General features: G+C 40.7%; 1 protein-coding gene and 1 long non-coding RNA gene across 2 annotated transcripts in view; both read left to right on the top strand.

Annotated features, from left to right (window-relative positions):
• The window catches only part of AGPS (alkylglycerone phosphate synthase), a 53224-nt gene extending 43279 nt beyond the window's left edge, over positions 1-9945 (top strand). The window contains exon 20 of the mRNA XM_039554882.1: positions 6628-9945. Within this exon, the coding sequence (XP_039410816.1) occupies positions 6628-6749 (122 nt within the window). The 3' untranslated portion in view covers positions 6750-9945. The remainder of the gene's footprint in view (positions 1-6627) is intronic.
• A 2347-nt stretch (positions 9946-12292) lies between these two features.
• LOC109145664 lies at positions 12293-20446 on the top strand. Its single transcript, XR_002047218.3, has 3 exons — positions 12293-12443; positions 12625-12747; positions 19895-20446. It is a non-coding gene; the product is annotated as an uncharacterized LOC109145664 (long non-coding RNA).
• Positions 20447-22338: the final 1892 nt, after the last annotated feature.

Raw genomic sequence — 22338 nt, forward strand, 5'->3', positions numbered from 1 at the left:
TTGGGAATTACTTGCCCTGTATTACTAGCATCTTCGCAAGGTATTTTCTGCTTTAATATTAAGAACCAATGTAATGTATAAATGATACTTCCTATACCTGATGCTTTACATATGCTTTTCCCACCTACATGGATAGCCTAATTTGATTGCATGTGCCCTATGTAATGCTGTAACCTTGGATGTCAGGAAGACTTGTGAAGTCAGTATGATTTGTGCAGCTATCTTCTTGAAACTGGTTATCTTAATGCATTTCTTTTCTCTGCTCTCGTGGGACATTGCCTGGTCACAGATATAAGAGCAAAGAAGAAGGGTAATGGTTTAAAACTAGAGAAAAACTTTGTCATTCTAAAAGTTCTATGTGGGGAAAAAAACTAAGGGCAGAAGTTGTACTTTGAAACAGTCAGTGACTTCCTAGACTTGAAAATTTTAGCTAGGGCTGTTTTCAGGCATCCTGCTTTGTGATGGAAACTGAAATGGACCTGGCTTTAGCAATATCAGGATATTGAAGGATGTGTAGGTAATAATATGAGTGAAAAGGTTTCAGTATTTTTTGTTTGATATGCTTTTATGGTCCTCTGATTAAATCTTTAATATGGTGGTGTAGTGGACCTGTCAATTCTCACACACTAGATGTGGAATTAGCCCCATGATGTACTCTCCTGCTTTCCCTGCTGTGGCAGCTCTATTTTACTGTGACTAGCATTTCATCCATTAACTTGCATGCAGCTGGAGCTTGTCACACATTTGGATGTATTTGCCCTCAGCATATAAAAACCTTGCTTACAGCATGTGTCGAACAAGAAAAAAAACTATTCTATAGCATTTCAAACCCTTGCACACTTGAACTTTGTGACTCCACAGCTATGGAAATGGGGTTTCTGTTTGTATACTCCTGTTGTTTGCATGACTGCCTCTGATACTGATACATATTTTCCACTTTGAGTGGTTTTGTCTGGCATTATGTTCAATATTCAAGATGAATTTTTTCCAGTTCTTAGTAGATGTGCTGCTGAAAATTAGCCTAATATTGTCAGTTTTATTTACTGACCTTCAGGCCTTGTCACTCTTAGTACTGCCTGGTCTATTGTGTGGTGTAAAAGAAAATCCTGGTGCAATTTCCTTTGGTGTTTGTCTTGTAATTGTGATTAATAACAGTTGTTTTCACTATCTGGAAACAGACAGGCTGATTTGTCTGCGTACAATCACACTGTGATAAATGGAGCTATTTTAACTCTGGGGTTGTGTATCAAAGAAAACAGATGTAGTCTGGGACTTGAGGCTATACGAAATACAAAGCCTGCTTAAGTCAATCTTCATATACTCCTTGAGTGAAGAAATGGTCATATATGGCAGTTTGGGTTGTGTAAATCTCTAAATTGCTTTACATCTGGGGAGGTACCGACTGCAGGTAGGTGCACAGCTGCAGTCCACCGTGAAAACTGAAATCATGGTACTTTGAACCATAGGAAGAGTAGCTTGAGGAAGACTTTACTGTGGATGCATCTTCCTTTCCCCCGACCCCCCCCTTACAGCTGTCACCCTGCCTTGACTGTGTCCTGTGCTCAGAAAGGGATATTGCACATCTTCAAGCACAGTGTTGATCCTTCTGCTTTTCTGGGCACTGGGTATCTTCAGATTTGAGAATCATGTAAGTAAGGTTGCTAGAGAGCCATAGATAGTGTTTGCAAACTTAGCATTTAAAAAGCAGCATTAGGAATGACAATTTCTTGTAGATAAAAGTTTAAATTTAGATAAATAATTATTCTAATAATTTATGGCAAGCCCTAAAAACACCTGTATGATGTGTCACACCTTTCATTCTTGAATCTTTTTCATAAAACATGCCTTTTTTTGTATGCATGAAATAACATGTGCTGAGGAAATATCAGTAGGTATGACTGGTGTATAAATACCACTATAACCCCTTTGGGGTACAGCATCAGAAAGGGAGAAGGTTGGGTTTGTGCCTAATCCCTTTCATATTACTGAGCTAAGAACCCATGTAAAACTAAAGAACAGTGTAAAAAGTAATGATGCATTGCTTCCCTTTGAGGCACTGTTTTAACTACAACTGGCGGCTTAAGGAAACAATTATCAGATTGTGGGGTTGAGGAAAATAGCCCCATTTAGCCAGTTAACATAATAGAAGTAATTTTCTTCTACTTTGTAAACAACTGGCTGGAATAAACGTTAACCAGGTAGCCCACGCTGCACAGGCTTAGCTATAGTATCAGTGGCAGTTTATATAGGAAAACAAAAAATAAGAAAAAATCCCACAACACTAAAAACCCAAGCAAAACCCCCAAAACAAAACAAAGGAAAAAACAAACCTTACACCTTACCTGCATTCAATTACGTTTGACATTGCAGCTCTTTGGCATTAAGAAGCTGTGGCTTAAGCTATAAACTGCAGTAATTAACCCAGACAAACTACAAAATCTGATATTATAAAGTTCTCTTCTCTTCTACACAGGGGAAAAAAAATCTTCTACTCTTAGGTTAAGTATACTAGAGCTTGCTCTACTCATCAGAATGAGTTGAAACTGTAATATTTGTTAGACATGGAGTAATCTCATGTGAAATAATACAATAACACAATTGTATTTTCCTCCTTGGTCTGCTGAAAGTGTTAATAGAATAGTCATCTTCAGTGCCTTTTCAAAAAAAAAATAGAAAAGGAACAGACCTCCTGATTCATCAACACAGAACTTGAACATATTTAAGCTGTTTAAGATACCAAGTAAAATATGCGAAGTGTTATGGTGATGGTGTTAATTATTTAGTAGACTTGGCATACGCCGGTCCAATGAATTCCAGTGATGCCATGTTTTTACATTACTGCACTGACCTTGCTCAGTATTGCAGAGTTCTCCCTGGAAGAGTAATAGCTTTTTAAGCAGTTTATAAGGGCAGGGAGCTGCTTTCTGGAGGGACAGGTAGCTTCAGGAAGAGCATGCAACAGCTGGACCTGTAGGACCTGTCACTGCTGCTCCTTCCGCAAAGCTATTGTTTTGCAGTAACTGACTCCTCAAGTTGAAAGGGCTGGAGCAGAGGAAGTACAATGTGCAGTGCCAGCAGAACCTACTTCCACTGGGACCACACGGTTCTATAAATCTGTTCTGCATGGGTGTAGAGTAATTCCTGGAAGCAATCAGCTACATGAAAACTTTCCTTACAAGACTGTTTGTGTCTGCCCTGGTGCTTCATATTCCAAAAGTGAGAAAACCAATGGCTGCCTGCTGTTTGCTCACTCCATTTTTAGCAGCCAGACGTTTTGTAGCCATCCAGATGAATTTTTGAAGATGAGCAAGTGAAAAAGGGCAATGGAAAGATGAACAACTTTTCCAATGAGACCAGCATGGAGCAGCATGTATCAAAGCTGGGGAAAAGTTACTTAGTTTATATATTTCTCATTCATATGTGGACTAGAATGATGGATAAAAACCTAAAACTAAGGTTGGTGTTGGACTGTCTTTGGAGTAGCTACTGAACAAGCTCCTTGGCTTTCTGATCTGAAGTACCTTGTGTGAAGTAGGCTCTCTGCCATGCTGTGGGGTTTGTACTCAGTATAATAGGCTGGGGTTCAGATTGGAGGTTTCTGGCTTCCTAGTAGTGAATGTTTTCAGGCACTATTAGACTGCTCAGCACACCTCAGGAACAGGCCACTTGACACCTGTAAAACTTGAAAATTAATTCTCTCGTACCTCATCTTGGATAAATAAGATCACTGAATCACAGAATGGGTAGGATTGCAAGGGGCCACAATGGGTCATCTCATCCAGTTTCCCTGCTCAGACAGGGCCATCCTAGAGCACCATTGCACAGGCTTGCATCCAGAAGGTTCTTGAATATCTCCAGTGAGAGACATTCCACACCCTCTGTGGGCAGTCTGTTCTAGTGCTTGGGCACCTGCAGAGTAAAGAAGTTCTTCCTCATAGTTAGATGGAACTTCTGTGCCCATTGCCTCTTGTCCTTTTGCTTGGCACCACCAAGCAGAGCTTGGCTCCATCCTCTTTGACACTGTCCCTTCAGGTGCCAGATTAAGTGTCTTCAGAGGAAGAAGATGCAAGAAGGAAGGGCTGTGTTTGTTTCCAGTTGGGGCACAAGGATTGTGCATGTGATGGTGTGTATCGCTGAGTGGACAAGTAGTAACTTGCTATGCTAAGCTACTACAAATTGATTTGTTAATAATGTTATGATGTAGCATATAGAATCGGGGTTCTGATCTCATTTTTTGATTGAGAAAAGTATACAGTGCTAAAAGCCTGTAAGTGCTAGATGCTTGTATCAGTTCTGGTTCTGTGCAGTCTCCCATCAGTTCTAGGTAAATGCCATCATGTAGGGCTAAAACTCAAAAGTCTGCTTTCTCTAGGCTAGAAATGGGAAGTTGGTTTTCTGTAGTCTGTGATAAGGTCAGGCTTAACTGAGACCTTGTTAGGGGAGTTAAGGCCTCCTTGAGTGCAGAGCTGTTCTTTAGCTAGTCTAAGAGTAGAGGTAAGCAACTTTGTCACTTGGGATTGCTTTTATGTTCACAGAAACATCTTTCACTATTATGGCATTTGCTTCCTCCTTTTCCCTTCTTGTCCTTGAAGCCAACTGGGTTGTCCTGTGGAGAAGGACCAGAAAATAGCACAGCACTAACCTGAAGTGCAGCAATATATAAATGACTTTTCTAAGTTCTGCTCTCATTTTCACAGAGCCTTTTCTTCACTTGGTCTATTTTCCATTTTATCTGATGGATCAGCTTAGAATTCGGAGAGATTACCTCAAGGCATTTAACTCTAATGTGAAAACTTGAGTAGTTGAAAGGTCCATGTATATTTTATTGACATGAACGGTAGGAGCAGGGGATCAACTTTGCTGTTATCAAGGGGTTAAAATCTTTTTGTTGAGCATGTTTGTGAAGGACTGCTGGTAACTGTAGTACAGCTTTTTTTCTTTCCAGTTCACTAATCAGATGTATGTTAGATTTATTATTGCAAAAGTATAAACCATAGAAAATTTGACAAGATAGATGTGTAAATTATCACTTTGACAGAACTAATGATGCACTCCAAGCACCTTCTGTTTTCCAGCACTTGGTGAGCGACTTCATTAAATATGCAACGACTGTTTGGTGCTGCTCAGACAGTAGTTCAGTTCCTTGTGGAATTGCATTATTACTGGAGGTGTAAAAGAGGCAGGCATGCTAGCTGTTGGGCATCCTGCTGTGATTCTAATGTGCTCCATCTTGTTGGAGCAGTTGTTTGCAGTCTTTTCAGGACAATTACATCCATAACCACAGAACACATTCACTGAAACTATATTACAGATAACAGTTGAGAATAGTAATGACTGTTCTTCAGCTGCTTGTGTAAGAGCCAGTGTGAGTGACTTGAAGGGATGGTCAAGCCACATCCACGATTCAGGTGTTCAGTAGTAGTAGTAAAGTTTTAACAGATAAAATTCAACCACATCAGCTTGCTCAGACAGTCACATTGTAGTGATAGTATATTCACAAACAGGGATTCTTTCTTGAGCTGGGGCTGCAAAGTACAGCCACAGTTCCTACCACATGACAAATTATTTTGTCCTTCAGTTGTGATCTTTGATCTTGACACACGTGCTGCTAATAGTTGTTTTCTAGCAAACTGCAAATTTCATTCTGTCTCACATTATTTGCTTTTTCTGTTGGCATTGTGACTGGCTCATATTCCTTAAGGTAGACACAAATATACTCTGTTCTCCAGAGGTGTCCTTGTAATTTATTATTCTGATGACAGTTTGATGGTTACCCTGAAACAGGGCACAAAAGATGGCTTGAATTTAGCTTCAGATACTCTTAAAGCTTCTGTCTCTCAAACCTTTACTATGTCTTATCATACTGACAAATGGATTGTGTTTCAGGCTGACAAGTTAAATGCTAGAGTGTGTTTAATGAAAAAAATGTCCTCAGTTTTGAATGATCTCTTAATCAGAGTTGATGATTTGGTTAATTAGCATGTGAACACTTGGCCATTTAACAGGACTATTATGAGAATTTAGTGAAATGAGTTCTTAAAAGATTGTTTCAGCTTTGTTTGTATTTGGTATATGTTGTGAATAGCCAGTTTTACATGGGAAACAAAGCTCTTGTGTAATGCTATTGAGCAATTACCAACCAGCATAGAAGTTTTCAAATGAAATATTAAACCTTCTTCGTAGAAAAAAAATTTTTAGCTCTTTAAACCAATACTGGTTTAAGCTTGATTATTGAATTACATTTTCACTTTAAAGTAATCAAGAAACGTAGGGTTCTGCTTTTTAGTAATCTCCTCTACAGTTGACTACTTAAAATTAGTTTGTGGCTTTTAAAAACTTATTACTGATTCCTTGTCTTAATAGAACATGTGATTTCAGCCTAAGCTTCATCTAAATTTCATAGTTTCTGAGGAAAGTAGACAGTGTGGAACACAGTCCTCCTCTGGGAGTATGCTGAGCTTAATGAGCTTGATAGTCTGGTGGGCACAATAAATCAAATAAAGCAAAACATTTCTCAATTTTGAATAAAAGCATTTATCACACAGTGTTTATTCATTCATGGTCACAAGATTGATTGGCTCCTAGAATCCTGCCATATATTGAAGCACTTTGTTTTTGTTTTTCCAGTAGGCAAATTGCGGAAGCGCTGGATGAAGGAGAGCATCTCTGATGTTGGCCTGGGAATGCTGAGATCTGTTAAAGAATATGTGGACCCCAATAACATCTTTGGAAACAAAAATCTTTTATAAAGCTCTGCACAAATGATGTACTAAAAATTAAAAATTACTGTTGAAATTCCTCCACTTTCATTGTATTGATATCCCAGTAATCAAATATAACATAGACTAAACTTTAAAAACTAGTAACTTACATTGATTTTTGCTACTCCCTTCCCTCTTCCCCCAATAAAGTGTAAACATCACTATTAATGTTTATGGACTTTTACTTAACAATGTTCCAACCTACTGGGCACAAAGTACAAACCAGGAAATGCAAATTTGGGTTTCCAAGTTCAGCTAGGCAGCACAGCTGACAGTATTTTCAGTGCTGGATACTGCCAGATGTTTCTTACTTAAAGCATCCCCCGCAAGGAGGACAAAGACTGACAACAGTGTTTTCTACAGAAGCAGCTGCTCAGCCCAGCCTCTTGCTAAAGGAAAGCTGCAAAGAGACAGATGAGAGAACACCAAGGAGTACCTCCCTGTACTGGATTAAGCATGTAACAGAGTTGTAACCAGCAAATACTTAAGAGTACAAATGTAGGCTTTAATCAAAAGAGACAGTGTAAGTCAAACTACTAAAAATTCAGTAGTCTCTCCCTGTAGTACTACTGGAAAATCTTACGCAATTGAACTGTTCTGAGTTGTATTTGCATTGCTGGGATAATCTTAAATTAATTGTAGGTCAGTCACTAAGTTTTGTACAATGGACGTTTCTCACTGTACGTTGAAAACAGGTTTGTAACAAAATTTTGTGTTCATCTGTACTTCAGTCCTAGTGTGTATGGGTTTTGTTCCCATTGTGTTTGTTTTGCACAGATGCAAAATTTCTCTTTCGGTTATTCAAATGAAACTGCCCAGCACTGTCTTTTGAAACAGTCACAACAGTTTAATAAAACACTTTAATGGACAACCTGCTGTCATCCTGGAAGTGAGATTTCCCATTTGTTTTGTACAGTTTCCTATGGCCTTTATGAATCATTTATTTACTTCACAGTAGCCACAATTTTAATTGTCCATTGAACTTTATGAAAATGAAATATTTTCTTGATCCGTATCATGTGAGAGTAAGCATTTTTACATTGAAACTTGAATCTTAATCAGTAAAATAAACAAAGTATTTGTCAATACTCATGATCCATTTTTAAGGTGGGTTCTTTCTTAAAGCAAATTATCCAACTTTTTGATAATTAATGTATATGCATAAGATAGAAAAAAATACAGACTATCCTTTGAGGACACTGTCTCTAGGCAACTGCTTCACAGCTCTGTAGTGTCAGTTTGGACACCTTTTGTGTTGGTAGTGCCGCTAATGAGGAGAAAAAGATAAATTGCATTTTTGTTTTTAAACTATTTTAGAATACTCTCTAATTAGCTCTCAGTTTTGGTAATATACCAAAAAGAGTATAAAATGCTTGAAAAAATACTGCATATCAGACAGTTCTGAACTTGTTCTAAGATTAATTTCAATGCTACAATTCAAATGATTGAAAAACATGGACACTCAAAACATGACTAAACTGCATGCTGTCAAGGTAATGAAAGAAAATGTTTTTATGATCTGCAGGTCGTAAGACAAGAATGTTCATGTGATACTTTAAATGCAGCTGGATTTATTTTGAATGGTCTTTATTTCACAACATTTCAGTATATAAATCTATTAATTTTTCTTGTCCCCAGAGTTCATATTTCCGCAGTAACCAAAACAGTAGGTGTAGTCCGTTTTAGGAGACTGAGCCTTCACACTGTGGTTAAGTGTTCCTTAAGTACACAAAGGTGTCTTGGTGAAGTGAATCTGCACATGGTGGTGCAGGGGCTTCCTCACCTCAGCTGCACAGTGGTGACTCCGTGGCCACGGCTGGCATCTTGCTGATGACTTGTGTCACTCCCCAGTGGAGGCCTTTCTAGGAGCTGGTAAATATGAAGGGTGTTTATGTGCCTCAATGAAAGTTTGTGTAACTATAAAGAATTAATTTTGAAGGAAAGCATGTGAAGCTTTTTTGCAGAATGACAGCACAAAGAGTAGAACAAGTAGTCATAGCTTAGTAATACTGATCTCTTAAGATTTTGACTAAAGTACAACACAGCTCCACAACATCCTTCCCATTTTTAAATTTTCTGACTATGGTTTTTCTCATCCTTTTTTGTATTGAAAGTACACAGGTAAAAACTCCTTATACTCTCTAACCTTTAAATAGCCACTGACTTCTGAAGTGATTTAAAATGCAGTAAAGATTTTTACTGTATGTCAATTGCCCTATGGGAAGGTGAAATAACAAGGGTCCCAAAGCACTGTCTCTGGATAGCTCTGAGGAAAAGATTAACTACAAATGTAATAGATATTGCTGTCTTCCTAAATACTATCTTAGGAATGGGTCAGAGCCTAGTTGAAACTGCAGTTGAAACATGTATTACTGTCTTTAATTTCACATTTAAATTGCTAATGCAAATAGAAAAAAAAAGTAATGCAAGTTCAGAAGACCTAGAGATCATTCACCATTTAAACAAAATCTTACTTTATCTAATACTATAGTCTTCCACGCCTCTTCCTTCTGAATGCTCTTTCTTTCTACACACTTCCCTTCCTGTAGCTGCAGCCTGTTTAGGGATGGAGTTTGATCCATGCAGATTAGAAGTGCTGATGCATAACACAACTTTTGCATTTGCTTGACTATTTTGGCCATACGTAAGTTACAAGCAGTTTTAATTAATCTTGTAATGACTTCCAATTACACAGCTTCTGCTCCCTTTGAAGGAGGAAAGGTGCAGAGAGTGACTGTGGCTTGACTGTAAAATCTGTTTACATTAGAGAGACCTTAATAAAAGTTTGGAGGGGAAAGAAGCAAATCTGTTAAAAGCTGATCCAGGATCTAAATCTTACAGTCAAAGAAAAATGTGTCTTGATTTGACTTACAGTATAATAGTTAGAGATGTCATCTTTGCCTTACAGCTGTGAAAGAGGCAAGGCCAAATAGTTCTTCCATAGCAATGTTAATTAACTGAAACCAATTTCAAAGGGCAGGGATACATTAGCACTGAAATCCAGAAAACACAAATTGCTTCTCAATCTTGGAAATGTATGTTTATCAAGGTTGTAATTTAATTTTCTGCAAATAAAGCCAAACAGTGTTTGTCATTTTAGTGTGAGATTAACTGTAAAGCTTCAGTTGTAATGTTAAGAGATTACAGAACCTTATATTATTAATAAAAAGAAAATTGGCCTAAACCAGTATGTGGTTTTTTGTGATCAAACTAAACAAATATATTCTACTAACTTGTCATATTGCTTCATTTTAATTTGGTGATGAACTCTTACCTGAGGAAAACTATTAGGAAAGCTTTGGCACTTGCTGGGAGAGAAGAGGTTGAATTTATAAAAGTATGCTAATAGGAGCTCTGCTTTTGTGTCCCGTGTAAAGCAAAAACAGGAAAGAGAGAATTTCAGGGAAGGAAGGGCAAAACAACACTTGAACGCCAGGCTGCTTGGTTGAGAATTTCACCCCTTTGGTGAGGGCAGGACAGGGACAATGTTGAGCTGCTCTTTGAAGCTTCTTTCAAATATAGTACAGAAGCAGACCTTGTCTTACTTTGCTTCCCCATATTTCAAAGCCCTGTTGTATTAAGCTGTTGCAACAGGTATATTGTTTCCTGCTGCTGTGCTCATCTCACGTAAAACTTCCTTGTTGCAGGTCCTGGAATCTGTTAGAGTTCTGCATGCAGCAATGCATCACGTGTGAACAGAAGCAATATTTCACAGTTATCTGCATCACTGCTATAAAGTCTTTGTGCCTTTTAAGCTAAACTGGCTGAAATCACGTTGCTCTAAAGAAATGTTGCATTGTCTTGTGTTAGCACCATTATTCAGTCTTAACACATTGCACAAAACCTGTAAAAGGCGTAGTATGCAAGAGACAGAAGAACTAATGACATGGTTCACCTTGTACAACTATGACAATTTCTCAATATGATCCAAATATTTTTGTGTGCTTGCTCACAGGAAGGAGAATACCTGGTCATCAAGCAGTTTGTGTTTTCCTTCTATTAACAGCATTAAAATGCAGTATTTTTACTTGAATCCACTTTGTCTCAATCTGAAGGAGATTTTAGATGATGATATACTTGTCTCAGGATGACAGCCAGGCCCCATCAGTGTTCTCTTTGTTTGAAATACATAAATTTTATAAAAAGTTGGATCTGAACTCACAGCTGTGTAAATACTACAGGCTCACTGTTTATGGTTTTATAGTCCCAACACTGACTTTGAATTCCACATTACCTTTAACATAAATTGATGTCTTTCCTCAGGCCCTCTATGGAGACCAGAATTGGCAGGTGGCTGCTTTTTTCAGTGTCAGCTTTAAGGTCTGCTTTGCTCAAAGGGCAGAGGTGGTCAGAAATACTGTGCAAAGATGTTTGCTGTGCTGTCTCTGAAAAATACTAGTGCTGTCAGTTTGAAATTAAAAATTCCATTTCAAAAATATGGGGGCTATGATATTTTAAATCATACTGTTATTTGCACTATTTACCAATACAAATTGCAATAATATGTACCTTTATTGAAATGCTGTGAAATGTTTCATTTATTAATTTGTTTTTGCACTTTGGAAAAACAAAGCATTGATCTTTTTATGGGAAACTTGATTAATCTTTCATTTTGATTCAGAATAAATCTAAATTTCAATCGACTGTTGGTAATTTCCAGTATAACATTCCTATTTGAGTAGCACTCTGCCTGTTCACACCTTTGTGGTAGTCTGTAGTATTGCCTCCCCCCCCACCAAATGGGGCCCATAGCAATTTTTACATTAATGTATTTGTTGTAGTACTGTAAAGTATCATGGCAGCCTTCTAAAGGATAAAACAGAAGTGTTGACCACAGCAGTGGATTTGTGTGTGTGCTAAAAGACAATGGACAAAAATTCGATTATGTGACTCTAGTCATGTAAAGTTTAAGTTGATGCTTCTAAAACTTGAGATCAAATTAGGAAATAAATGAAAAATGTTTTTGTTTAAAAATAATACTTTAAAACTCTAAATTATGAAGAATGTCAAGTGATTGTCCCAACTCTCCTGTTCAATGTCATCTGGCTTATCTGAGTGTGGCTGACTTCCTACAATGCTTCTATATAGCAAAATATAAAATGGATGATCTCCAGACAGGGTCATGATACAACTACTCCCGTTTCAGGGGGCTGGAAGGGCTTGGCTCTATTCCCACGAGGGACACAGACACTGAGCGTGTGGATGTCTGGTACTACCATTGCACCAGTCAGTGCTCGCTCAGCAACACGATATTCAAAGCATTTTAAAGACAAGGAATATCACTGATGTTATGTACTCAAATTAAGTTTGGCAAATACTGAAAACATAAAAGGGCAGTTTGGTAAGTTCAGTTCTTGACTAGACTCAGTCCTGAGGCTGTGGTAGTAATGAGAAGGTACAAACCCAGCCGCTGACCTTGCTCCCTCCCAGCCCGTGGCAGCAGCCGGCAGTGTTTCCTGTCTCGCTCTGTTCCTGCCGCCGCAGAGCAGGAAATCCTGACTGCCCAGAGGCGAGGCTTAAAAGCCCTTCTGAAACATGAAGTGACACACATGCTCACCTAGCAAATACATAGCAGCTGGGTAAATACATGTAGAGATGAGGCCATAAAAGCTCGTTATTAAGGAAAGTAAATCTGGCTAATGTTAGAAAGCAAGATGTGGGTGAGCTGAACGCAATACTTTGGTAAGTGGGCAAGCCACAAGGCAAATTTACCTTCTTAGTACTGTTGCTTCTAGAAGTACAGGGCAACGCTGTTCTTTCAGTCGAGTTTTTTAAAATTAAGATTTTCATACAAAATGAAGATCTTGTCTTTCTCTGTTCATGCTTGCAACTGTGTTATGCCTAAATTCTCAGTTGTGTTCAGTTTTGCAGGTTAGCACATTCTAGTGCTGGAAAATGAAGAATAGAAGCTGCTGGCTTCCTTGAAATGGTATCGGAGCTCAGTTTATTCGTGCAGAAGTGTAATTGGTAGCCTTCTCCTTAAGAGGTGAGATCCCTTTAAAGCACATCATTAAAAACAGTCCGAAGAGAACAAAAACAAGCTGTGAAAAGGGATTGGGGAGAGACAAGGCCAAAGACAAAAGATGCTGGAGGATGTTGCTGTAGCTTTACAAGGGTGGAGTCCGTCCGTGTTGTTACCCAACATGTGGCTAAGGGAGCAGGGTTTACTGTTTTTGAAGGAGGAGATGAGTGACAGCTGCCCAAGGGACAGTGGAGAAAGGCTCTCAAGAAGGTCCTTTCTCCTGTGCAGTGCAGAGGTTTAGCATCACCTCCTGGTACATAGAGGCTGTCCCTTGGCAAAGCTTCAGCGGGCAGCAGAGCCCACCAGCATGCTTAATAAAAACTTCTTTGTACAACTTCACCTGGCTGTTGCATGACTTACTGCTAACGAAATCATGACCAGGAAGCAAAGAGAATTGCTAATGAGGAAAACAGAGCAAGGGCAGTGCAAGCCAGTATCTTGTGTGTATGGCTAAATTACAGTGAAATGAACATCTGGCAACAACAGTCAGGCAGACGGGACCTGGTTGCTACAGAGAAATGATAAATGTCAGATGGTAACAAATCTGCTGCCTTGGTTACAATTTAGTACTTTTTTAAGGCTGATGAGAGGAAATCACTATCTCTTCGTTTGTAGAGCTGTGTGCTGCTCTGCAGACACAAATAAAACATAATGTTATTTCCTGTTCTTTTCAGTAGCTCACGTAAGACTCCCGTGCATATCTGGGCTCGAGTAGGTGTTTACAGCTGAGCCTTTGTGGGCTGCCTGCTCAGCCATGCTACAGCTTCGGGTCCTTCCTCTTCACCTCTGTCACTGTGTGATTCACATTACTAAAACCAAAATTATCCTTCTTGCTGTTGCAGAAAGCATAGGCTGATTGTCCCTTCCAAAAAAAATGAGGAAAGAGCAATAGGGTCACTTTAGTTTTCTTTTGTTTAAAACCACGTGCTGATATGCTACAGCTGTAGACCAGTCAGAGCAAAGTTAAACTGGCTATGAGTGGCTGGATAGGGAACCTTGTGAATGCCACATTAGTGATGAGTTAGCAATTGTTCGCTAACTGTAGCAATAAGCAAGACCTTCAGCAGCCAGAGCTCAAGTACCCACCACTGGAGTTAAACGCAGCTTCCCTGAGAGGGAGCTGAGCAGGTTTATAAGCATAGGGACAGAAGCAGTTGTGTTTGCATCTCTTCCCTGCTGCGTGCAGACCCGCATGTTCCATGTTGACTCTTGGCATCTCCCATCGTAAGTGTGATGTTGTGCTTCTACTGTGAATCTGAAGGATGGGATTTGCTCATTGCTTGCACATAAACTCTTCAGAAGCAGGATGTTTGTGTGTGCCGACTTCCCAGGAAAGTGGCTGGGGAGTCACATGTCGAGACAGCAGAGGTTTGCTGATCTCCTGCCAGGCTGGGCTGTGTGGGTGTTTGACACACGGAGAGCTTCGCTGCCTCACAAGGGTTGTTTTCACTTTCTGCATCTGCAAACTCCTGCCATTTTATTCCAAATATACTTTACTTGCTCTGGCTGTGTGTATTCTGGTCCTGAGAGAGGCAGCTTTGTCCTTCACATGATTTCCAGCCCTGCCTGAGCAAATCCCACCTGCCTTGGTCATGGCACGTGTTGCCACACGCAGCCCCCCGACCCGTCCTGGCAGCCCCTGAGGACAGCTTTTTCCTCTGGCGAGGGGATGGTTAAACAAAGGAGAAAGAGGTCAAAAATCGCTGCCTGAGGGCTGCCGCTTGAAAGGCTGTTTGGCCCTTTCCCACCGATGTGTCCCCATCCCCAATGACAGTGACAGGCCTCAGCTGTGTCCTTGTGCCAGGCCCGGGGGCGGGCGGCGATTCCTCGCCTGAGCCGCTCTGGGCTGTGAGGGGCGGCTGCGGCCCCCGGAGCCGCGGCTCTCCACAGAGCAGCGCTGCCGACCGAAGCGGGCAGGGCCGGCCAGGCACTCCTCCTCCAGGTAAGAGCACATGTTTATGAGGGTGCTGGTGATTTTTTGCCTCCTTGGCTGCTTGTTGATAGCAACATGGGGGCTTGGAGCCGATGGCTAGTGCGGGTCGGGGATGGAGGTCCGTAGTGGGACCGCTCTTGGCTGGACAGGGTACCCTGAGAGGCCCTGTGGTCCAAGAGGCTCGGAGGCGATGGCAGAGCAGCAAGGGCTCCCCTTCCCGGGCCAAGGTGAAGCTGTATGAGGTGCCCCCTCAGAGGGGGCTGGGGGGACTCCTTGTTTCAGGGCTGGGAGAGCCAGGCGCTCCCTGGGGAAACGGGGAGCGCTGAGCATGGCCGTGTGGAGTCCAGTCTCCCCCAAGGTGTGTCTGTGGGCATCTCTTGGCTTTTGCTTGTGTTTCAGATGTGTTGAGGCAGCATTTAAATATGAGACCTGTGAGTCTCCAATGGCTTAAAGAGGCAATTTCACTTCTGTGCTGTTGTATTAGTTACTTCTGATAATCATTTTGCAACTCATGTTCTGCCCTTGTTTATATCCAACCTGGCTTTGCTGATGTGTGTTGAATGAGCTCGAGGTCAGCAACTGCTCAGCTGTGGAGCAAGGCAAGTAATTGATATTTGCCTTTGTTCTCTGAAATCGCTTGGCAATTTTTAGTTAAAAGAAGCATAATTCAAATTTTGCTTGGTATGCTGAGGCTTCTGAAAGCTGCTGTGGGTAACTTCTGTATAATGTACTCTGCGTTTGGCCTCTTGTCTGCCACTGCGTTGACTTTGAAATGTGACTGAGAAATGTCGATGCATTTGTTTAACAGTTTCAGGTGTGAAAAATGGCTCCATTTCCATTTGCTACTTCTTCAAAACAATACATATGAAAAAAAGAAAGACGAAAACATTCCTCTATAGTGGAAGCTACAATTGAATTTGCTTTTAACCACTGTATTACAGTGACTTGAGTATAACCTGCCTGTAAAACTCCCCAGCTGCTCTAGCTCTTTTCCTGTCAGAAGGCTGGCCATAGAATAAATTAAAAGTACAGAATTGAAACCAAGATGTGAAATTAAACTTTTATTAAAGTAAGTCAGGTTCTGGATTTATTTTAAAGAGTGAGGCAATAAAAGTGAACATATAAAAATTGCAATTTAAAATAATGTACATTCTTTTTATGTAATTCCTCTGTTTTCAATTTTATCGGTACAACTGAGTTATATTTACTGAAGTTGCATACCAGTGTTTTTCCAACTGTGATGGTGGCTTGTGTGTTTGATGACTTTCACTTTTGGGATGCCATGGAGAAAGGAAGGGAAATACAGGGGGAAAGGGAAACCACAGAGACCTCGTTACAGCTCCTTGGTCTGCCACCACCTGGCACCAGCGCAATGTAGGGTAGCACAGAGGTCTCCTGATTTTACTACAGGGAAGGAAGCCTTGAGCCAAGTGTCCCACACCTCCCAGGCCTCCCCAGCCCTCAAGAGGAGGCAGCTGCCTCAGCTGTGGACTCTCCGCCTTGTCCTGCAGATCGGTGGTGGCCCAGCCCCCTCCAGGTATTCTGCACGTGGCATAGGGGTGAGAGGAAAAATGGGACAACTGCGTGGGCAAGGATGCTATCTGCTGGCACTGGGGCTCTTTAACTATTAGTTAATCAAATCTCCTTAGTTAAATAATGATAGTGTCCAGAGCATAGTTTCTCTGTACTTCAACAGCAATTGTAGCAGGAGTGATTTGGATTCTATTGAATTGCTTTACCTGTTGATATCATCGATATGTATTGCTTAACTTGACTGAAGGTGAAGTCTTCCCTCTTGCTTCAGGATCTGCTGGGGTAAGGAGGAAGAACCCTCATTTCCTTTCTGGATTCTTCTGAATGTGTTATCTTTGCATTGAAGAAACTGTAATTCCTGTAAAAGAGCATTTCCCAGTGTGTTCTGTAAGGAAGGCTCAGGACAGGGAGGAGCAGGTGTGTAAGTGGGCAGGATGCATCTTGTACCCAAAAAGGATGTTGTGTTTGGATTCAAAAGGAGGAATCATTTGGGTGGAATAGAGAAATTACATCAGAAAAAGTGTTTAACTCTGTTTGCTTAATTTGCTTATTCTCTGTCTCCACCCCATTTATTTGTAGGGCTGTGGACTCAGTCCTGCAATTACCAAGCCCCTGCAATTACCATTGTTTTTGAAGACACACTAATTGTAATGGATCAAGCCCACACAACACAATCAGTCCAAAAGGCTACTCTGCATCTAGAGTGGTGCCATCCACAGGGGGCTGGCAAGGTTACTCACGTCTTTCATAGGTACAAGAGTTTCTTTCAAGCACAAAAATCAATTTTTCACTTATTTGCAACTGAGTATTGCCCTATTCCTATAAAGAGTTGGCTAGCAAAGACTGCAGGAGCAATGCATTTGAAAGTCGCAGATGAGGTTTGCTCAATGTGGATACAACACTGCACTCTTCTGAGCTTCTCATGCAGGTTACATTATTCTTCTTTGGATGATAGGGACATTGGGTGTACAAAGGCAAAGTCATGCAGATGTTTCCATGCAGGACAACATTTTCCTCCGATGTTGATTCTTTTGGTATTTAATAAATTCAAAGAAAGCAATTTACCTGTTTTGACCAGTTATAAAGCTGGAGAGAAATAGCTTAGGTTATTTCAACTGGACAAAAGATGAGGTTTATAATGAAGTGTCCTGAGTCAGAACTGTCTACTCTGGAGCACTCAGGATTCATCAGGTGAAAAATGAACCTATGTAGACTCTTCTCCCCTCAGGTCTGCGGTAAACTATGTACTTTATGGTGTTCTTAATTCACATCAAGGGAGTTTACACAGAGACATTAATTCTGTACAAGTAAACTAGAGAATGAATTACAACACAATTGATGCATTACTGAAGATAATCTCTATTAATTCTCTGTGTGGATAAAATGCTGAATCATCTATTCTGGAGCTATTGTTTCTCAAAAATTGCAAAGTCCAGCACCAGCCTACAAAGTTCATGTTCTCATCTGACATTTGGGAATGGGCAAGGTTATTATTTTGATGACCGGATCCCATTCTTACTTGCCCCATTGCCACTGCCCTCTGGCCCTTGTACTTTGGAATGGGAGAGATGAAAAGGATTTGTCTCCTGCAATGCTGGGGCAGAACAGAGCGGGCTAAAGCTCTTGTGGTTTCTCTGCTGTTACCAGTGTATTTCCATCTGGAAATCACTGAGGGAGCCTGTTAATTCAATTTTATTACTGTATATTTTAAAGACTGTCAAAAAAGCTCAGGGCTTTGGCACAGGCCTTCATTTTAGTTTAGTCTAAATCAAAATAAATAATAAAATCCTCATGAAGATGTACAGGCACTGAGATACTTATCCAACCTGACATGATGAAAAAATAAACTAATAATGTTTTATAGGCTCATGAAAAAAATATTTACTTACCTTATATGACTATGCCAATAAAGTTTTAAACAGATTAAAAGCTGACAGATGCCAATGATCATACCGTATGAAAATAAAAAAAAAGAAGGAAAGGCAATTATGTCAAATTTAAGCTTACCAAATCTGATTTAAATATATTGATATCTAAGTGTGACATATACTTGATTCTCTTATAAGAACAAGAAATTTTGGTATACATTTGGCAAATCCCTTGAGATAGCTGAAGAAAAATGGTACAAATGTACACTGGCTAAGATTTTGGACTGGAATATGCAGTGTGGGAGTCTAACTAATCTTGAAATGAGGCTATTTTGGACTGTGCAGTTATGTTTTTAAAGATGCATCTGAGATGGAGTGGCTGCAGGGAGATGGGGCACTCACAAAGTCAGCATGTGAACACAGCTGAATGGAGCCAAATGCTGTAGTGAGCATAGGGACATTGAAGTGTTCAAGTATTTAAAGTGTTTGCCCAGGAGATATAAATGTCTAGGAAAATTGGGGGACATCACCAAACCCTCTACCTAGCATAGAATTACAGAATCGATTATGTTGGAAAAGACCTTTGAGATGGAGTCCAACCTATGACCAAACATCACCCTGTCAACTAGACCATGGCACTGAATGCCACATCCAGTCTTTTTAAACACCTCCACTGATGATGACTCCACCACCTTCCTGGGCAGTCCATTCCAATATCTAACCACCTTTTCTGTGAAGAATTTCTTCCCAATATCCAGCAAAAACTTCCCCCAGCTGAAGCCTATGGACTCTTGTTCTGCTGCTCTTTGCCTGGGAGAAGAGCTGACCCCCGCTTGCCTGCAGCCTCATTCCAGGGAGTTGCAGAGGGTGGTAAGGTCATCCCCGAGCCTCCTCCAGGCTAAGGAACCCCAGCTCCCTCAGCTGCTCCTCAAAGGACTTGTGTTCCACATCCTTCACCAGCTTTGTTGCCTTTTTCTGGACAAAGTCACAAAGCCCGTGCTGCCAGAAACAACCAGTTTGGGTTGTGTATGCGTTTCTTAGATGGGAAGTACTTTTGGCACAGAGCTGCACTTCTGCTGTGATTTGCATCCCCTGCTAAAAACAGATTGGTAGCTCTGAAACCAGGAAACTTTGGGATCAAAATGTACCTCATGGATATCTCCACAATGAAAACACATTTCTGAGATGGATTTTTTTTTTCCTTTTTTTTTTCTTTAAATTTTAATTCAGACCTGCAAACTAGCTTGTAAAACAATGTGTAAAAAATTGCATAACATATTTTTACCCATGGAAGATCTGTAGCTGGATTTTATTCTTTTTAAAATCAGATTTGAAAATATCTAAGCATCCGTGAGTATGATGGAGATTAACTGCTATGCAAAATGACTGCTTTCAGAGAATAGTGCTGACCAAAGCTTGGCAAGAATAAAAGGTGCAAGCTCTGTTATGTGATACAAATCTGTTGTGAAAAGACTGGCAATGCGTATGTCTTACTGCTACTTATTATTTTAACCTCTTTTCTTTCCTTAAAAACAAAGGAACAAATTGTATACACCAGAATCACAACAACATACACCAGAGTACTTCAAACCAATGCATTGAGCAGTGCCTGGAGTAGAGTCCTGCTTGGTGGGCTCTGGGTCACTCCTATGGGTCCATACAATCAAGGTTCACAGTGGCATATGAACCTCTCAGTCCTCCCCTTCCTTCACATGCATTTTTTATTTTCTAATTCCCCACCCTGGACTAAAGTGGATATTTCTGGTCCCTTTTTCAGGTATGCCCTTTCCTGCAAGTGCAACATGACTGTGTGGTTTGGCCTGTTTGCTTCCTGAGCTGCTTTTAGAAAAACTCCAACTTTTTTATCAATTGGAGCTACAGGAAAAGCTGTCTCAAGGCTCACTGGCAGAGCAAGCAAGCCCATTCCCTAGCACTGGAGCTAAGCACTCCCTGACTGATAAGGCTGCAGCTGTCTCCTACCAGCCATGCTGGAATGACATGATGGATGAGCAAGTCTCTCTCCTCTGCCTTCTCCAGTGCTGGTCAAAAGCAGCCTGAAAATACAGTAAATCTTTATTTAACTCCAGCTCAAAGATCGTCTTATGACTTCAGAGAAAGCTTAGTCCCACTTAAAGCCAGGTAGTGCAGGTTTGACTGCTGAGAGGAAAGATGTTGAACAGCAACTGGATAATGGACTATTTGCTTAGAGTTGATGGACTCCTCTAGTCTTGAAAAGCATTTGCTACTGCCACCATGCAGCAAAGATAAGTCCAATGTTATTTCAGTTTTCTGAGATGGGTTTAAGGTGCTTAATATTAACACAAAAGTTTTAAAGACAATTAGCAAGCTGTTTTGTTTGATTTGGTTGTTTGGGTTTTTAAAATAAATGCCTTTCAAAGCCCTTATCTTTGTTTTCCCATTACTTGCCTATTATACAGCAGTCATAACATCTCATAGGGAAAACTGAGCAATCTGATCACTGTTTATGCCAGTGTACCCTAGAAAAGTACCAGTTGTGGCTGGCAAGCGTCTTCAGTCCGTTCTGTTACAGAGGCTGTTGTGATCAGGAGGAACTCTAGTCAGAGAGGAAGATTCCCAGTTCATTTAATCTTTGGGCTTTCTGGAGGCATAACAACAGTATTTATTACTGCTTTTTGTTTTTAATGGCCTTACTAAAGGCCAGCAGCTCCTCAGATGCTTGGTGGGCCCCTAGCCCAGTTGTGAGTAATGAACTGTCCCTGACAAACTCTGATGTGAATTGAGCCCACACAGGGCAGTTTGCTATAAACAGAAATTCACTGGCTCCCCTTTTGACAGGTATCTTTATCTCTCTCATAGACTTAGCCAAAGGATCTGCTCCAAAGATCCCAAACTCCCAGACATTCAAAGTCTTCGTACAAACATTGCAGTTCAGGGCCGTCCTTTAATCACTGGCTGAGGGAAGAATTAGAGGTGCAACCATATGATGCAAGGCTGCCGCATTAGAAGGGATGATGATAGAAAAAACCTGGGGAAAGGCTTCAGCTGGAAAGAAGAACTAGCCTGTTGTGTTCCCCCGACCCTAGTGACAGAGGATGTCACCTGTGCTGAGGAGTCCTTCAGTTTCACCATAGTCACTTCTAGGTTTGTTCTCCTGGTCTCTCTCACACTGTGGTCTCACTGCCAACAAGGCACATAGCCCCCAAGAGGAGACTTCTTGTCGTGGGGTATTTCCCTTGCCATACAAAAGCACAGGTCCAAGTTGTGCAGCTATAATAATAATAAGTGGTTCTTAATCAAGGACTATCCATGAGTTTTTCCAGATTGACCATTCCAAAATTTTGGGATGCTTTCCTTGCTTCATATTACATCCTTTTTTTTTTTAAATAATTGAGTTCTATTAGCTACTTTGATTTACTTTTTGGTGGTTTGCTGAGCTTAGATAGGTTTTCATGTTGTTTTATATAAAACCATAGTTCTTTCTGCGGGTGCTGGGTTATAATTACATGGCATTAATGGGCCCTGGCAAAGCAATCCTGTGCCCTGGAGCATGTATGGGCTTGCTTTGGGGCTTTGCTTCCTTCTCGCTACGCTACAGCTTGAATATACATTCATTTGTTGTTTGGTTTTACCCCTGTCCGATTGTTTTTGCTGGCTTTTCTGCTCTGCCAGGCTGAGAAATTTAGTGGGACTTCTTCCATGCAGAAGTTCAGCCGTGTAGAATCTTGAGGCAGCATTGTCAGTGCTCTGCTGATAAATGTTGTGTTCCATTAGGAAATGGACAGAATCATTCTAATCCTAACTTTACTGTGTGTTTGAATTGTTAATGCCAGTAGATTGTACTCTTTCTTTTTTCCCTTCTTGGGCTTCTTCTATTCATTTTAAGGATTTGCTCAAGAATTAACGTGCTTGGGGTGTCCATACGTTTGCACTTTGTTCTGATCTGCATTGTAACTTTCTGTGATCTATGGCCCCCGGCACAAGGAACTGGCAAGGAAGTGCCTGAAATTGTGGTCTGGCTGCAGATACTGTTTTAGAGCCCCATCCCTCTACTAATCTGCATTACAGACAAAAGGCCAGATCAGTGCAATTCTCCTGAGCTTCAATTCAGTGACCCAAAATATATGCCAGCTGAGAATCTGGCCCAATGTCTTATTTATAACTGAGATAAAATTTGCAGAGAGAGATAATATCTTTTATTAGATCCCCTAGATTTATTTGGGGGTGGAGTGCGGGGGAGGT

The sequence above is a fragment of the Corvus cornix genome, chromosome 7 (assembly GCF_000738735.6).
Source record: "Corvus cornix cornix isolate S_Up_H32 chromosome 7, ASM73873v5, whole genome shotgun sequence".
Lineage (NCBI taxonomy): Eukaryota > Metazoa > Chordata > Aves > Passeriformes > Corvidae > Corvus > Corvus cornix.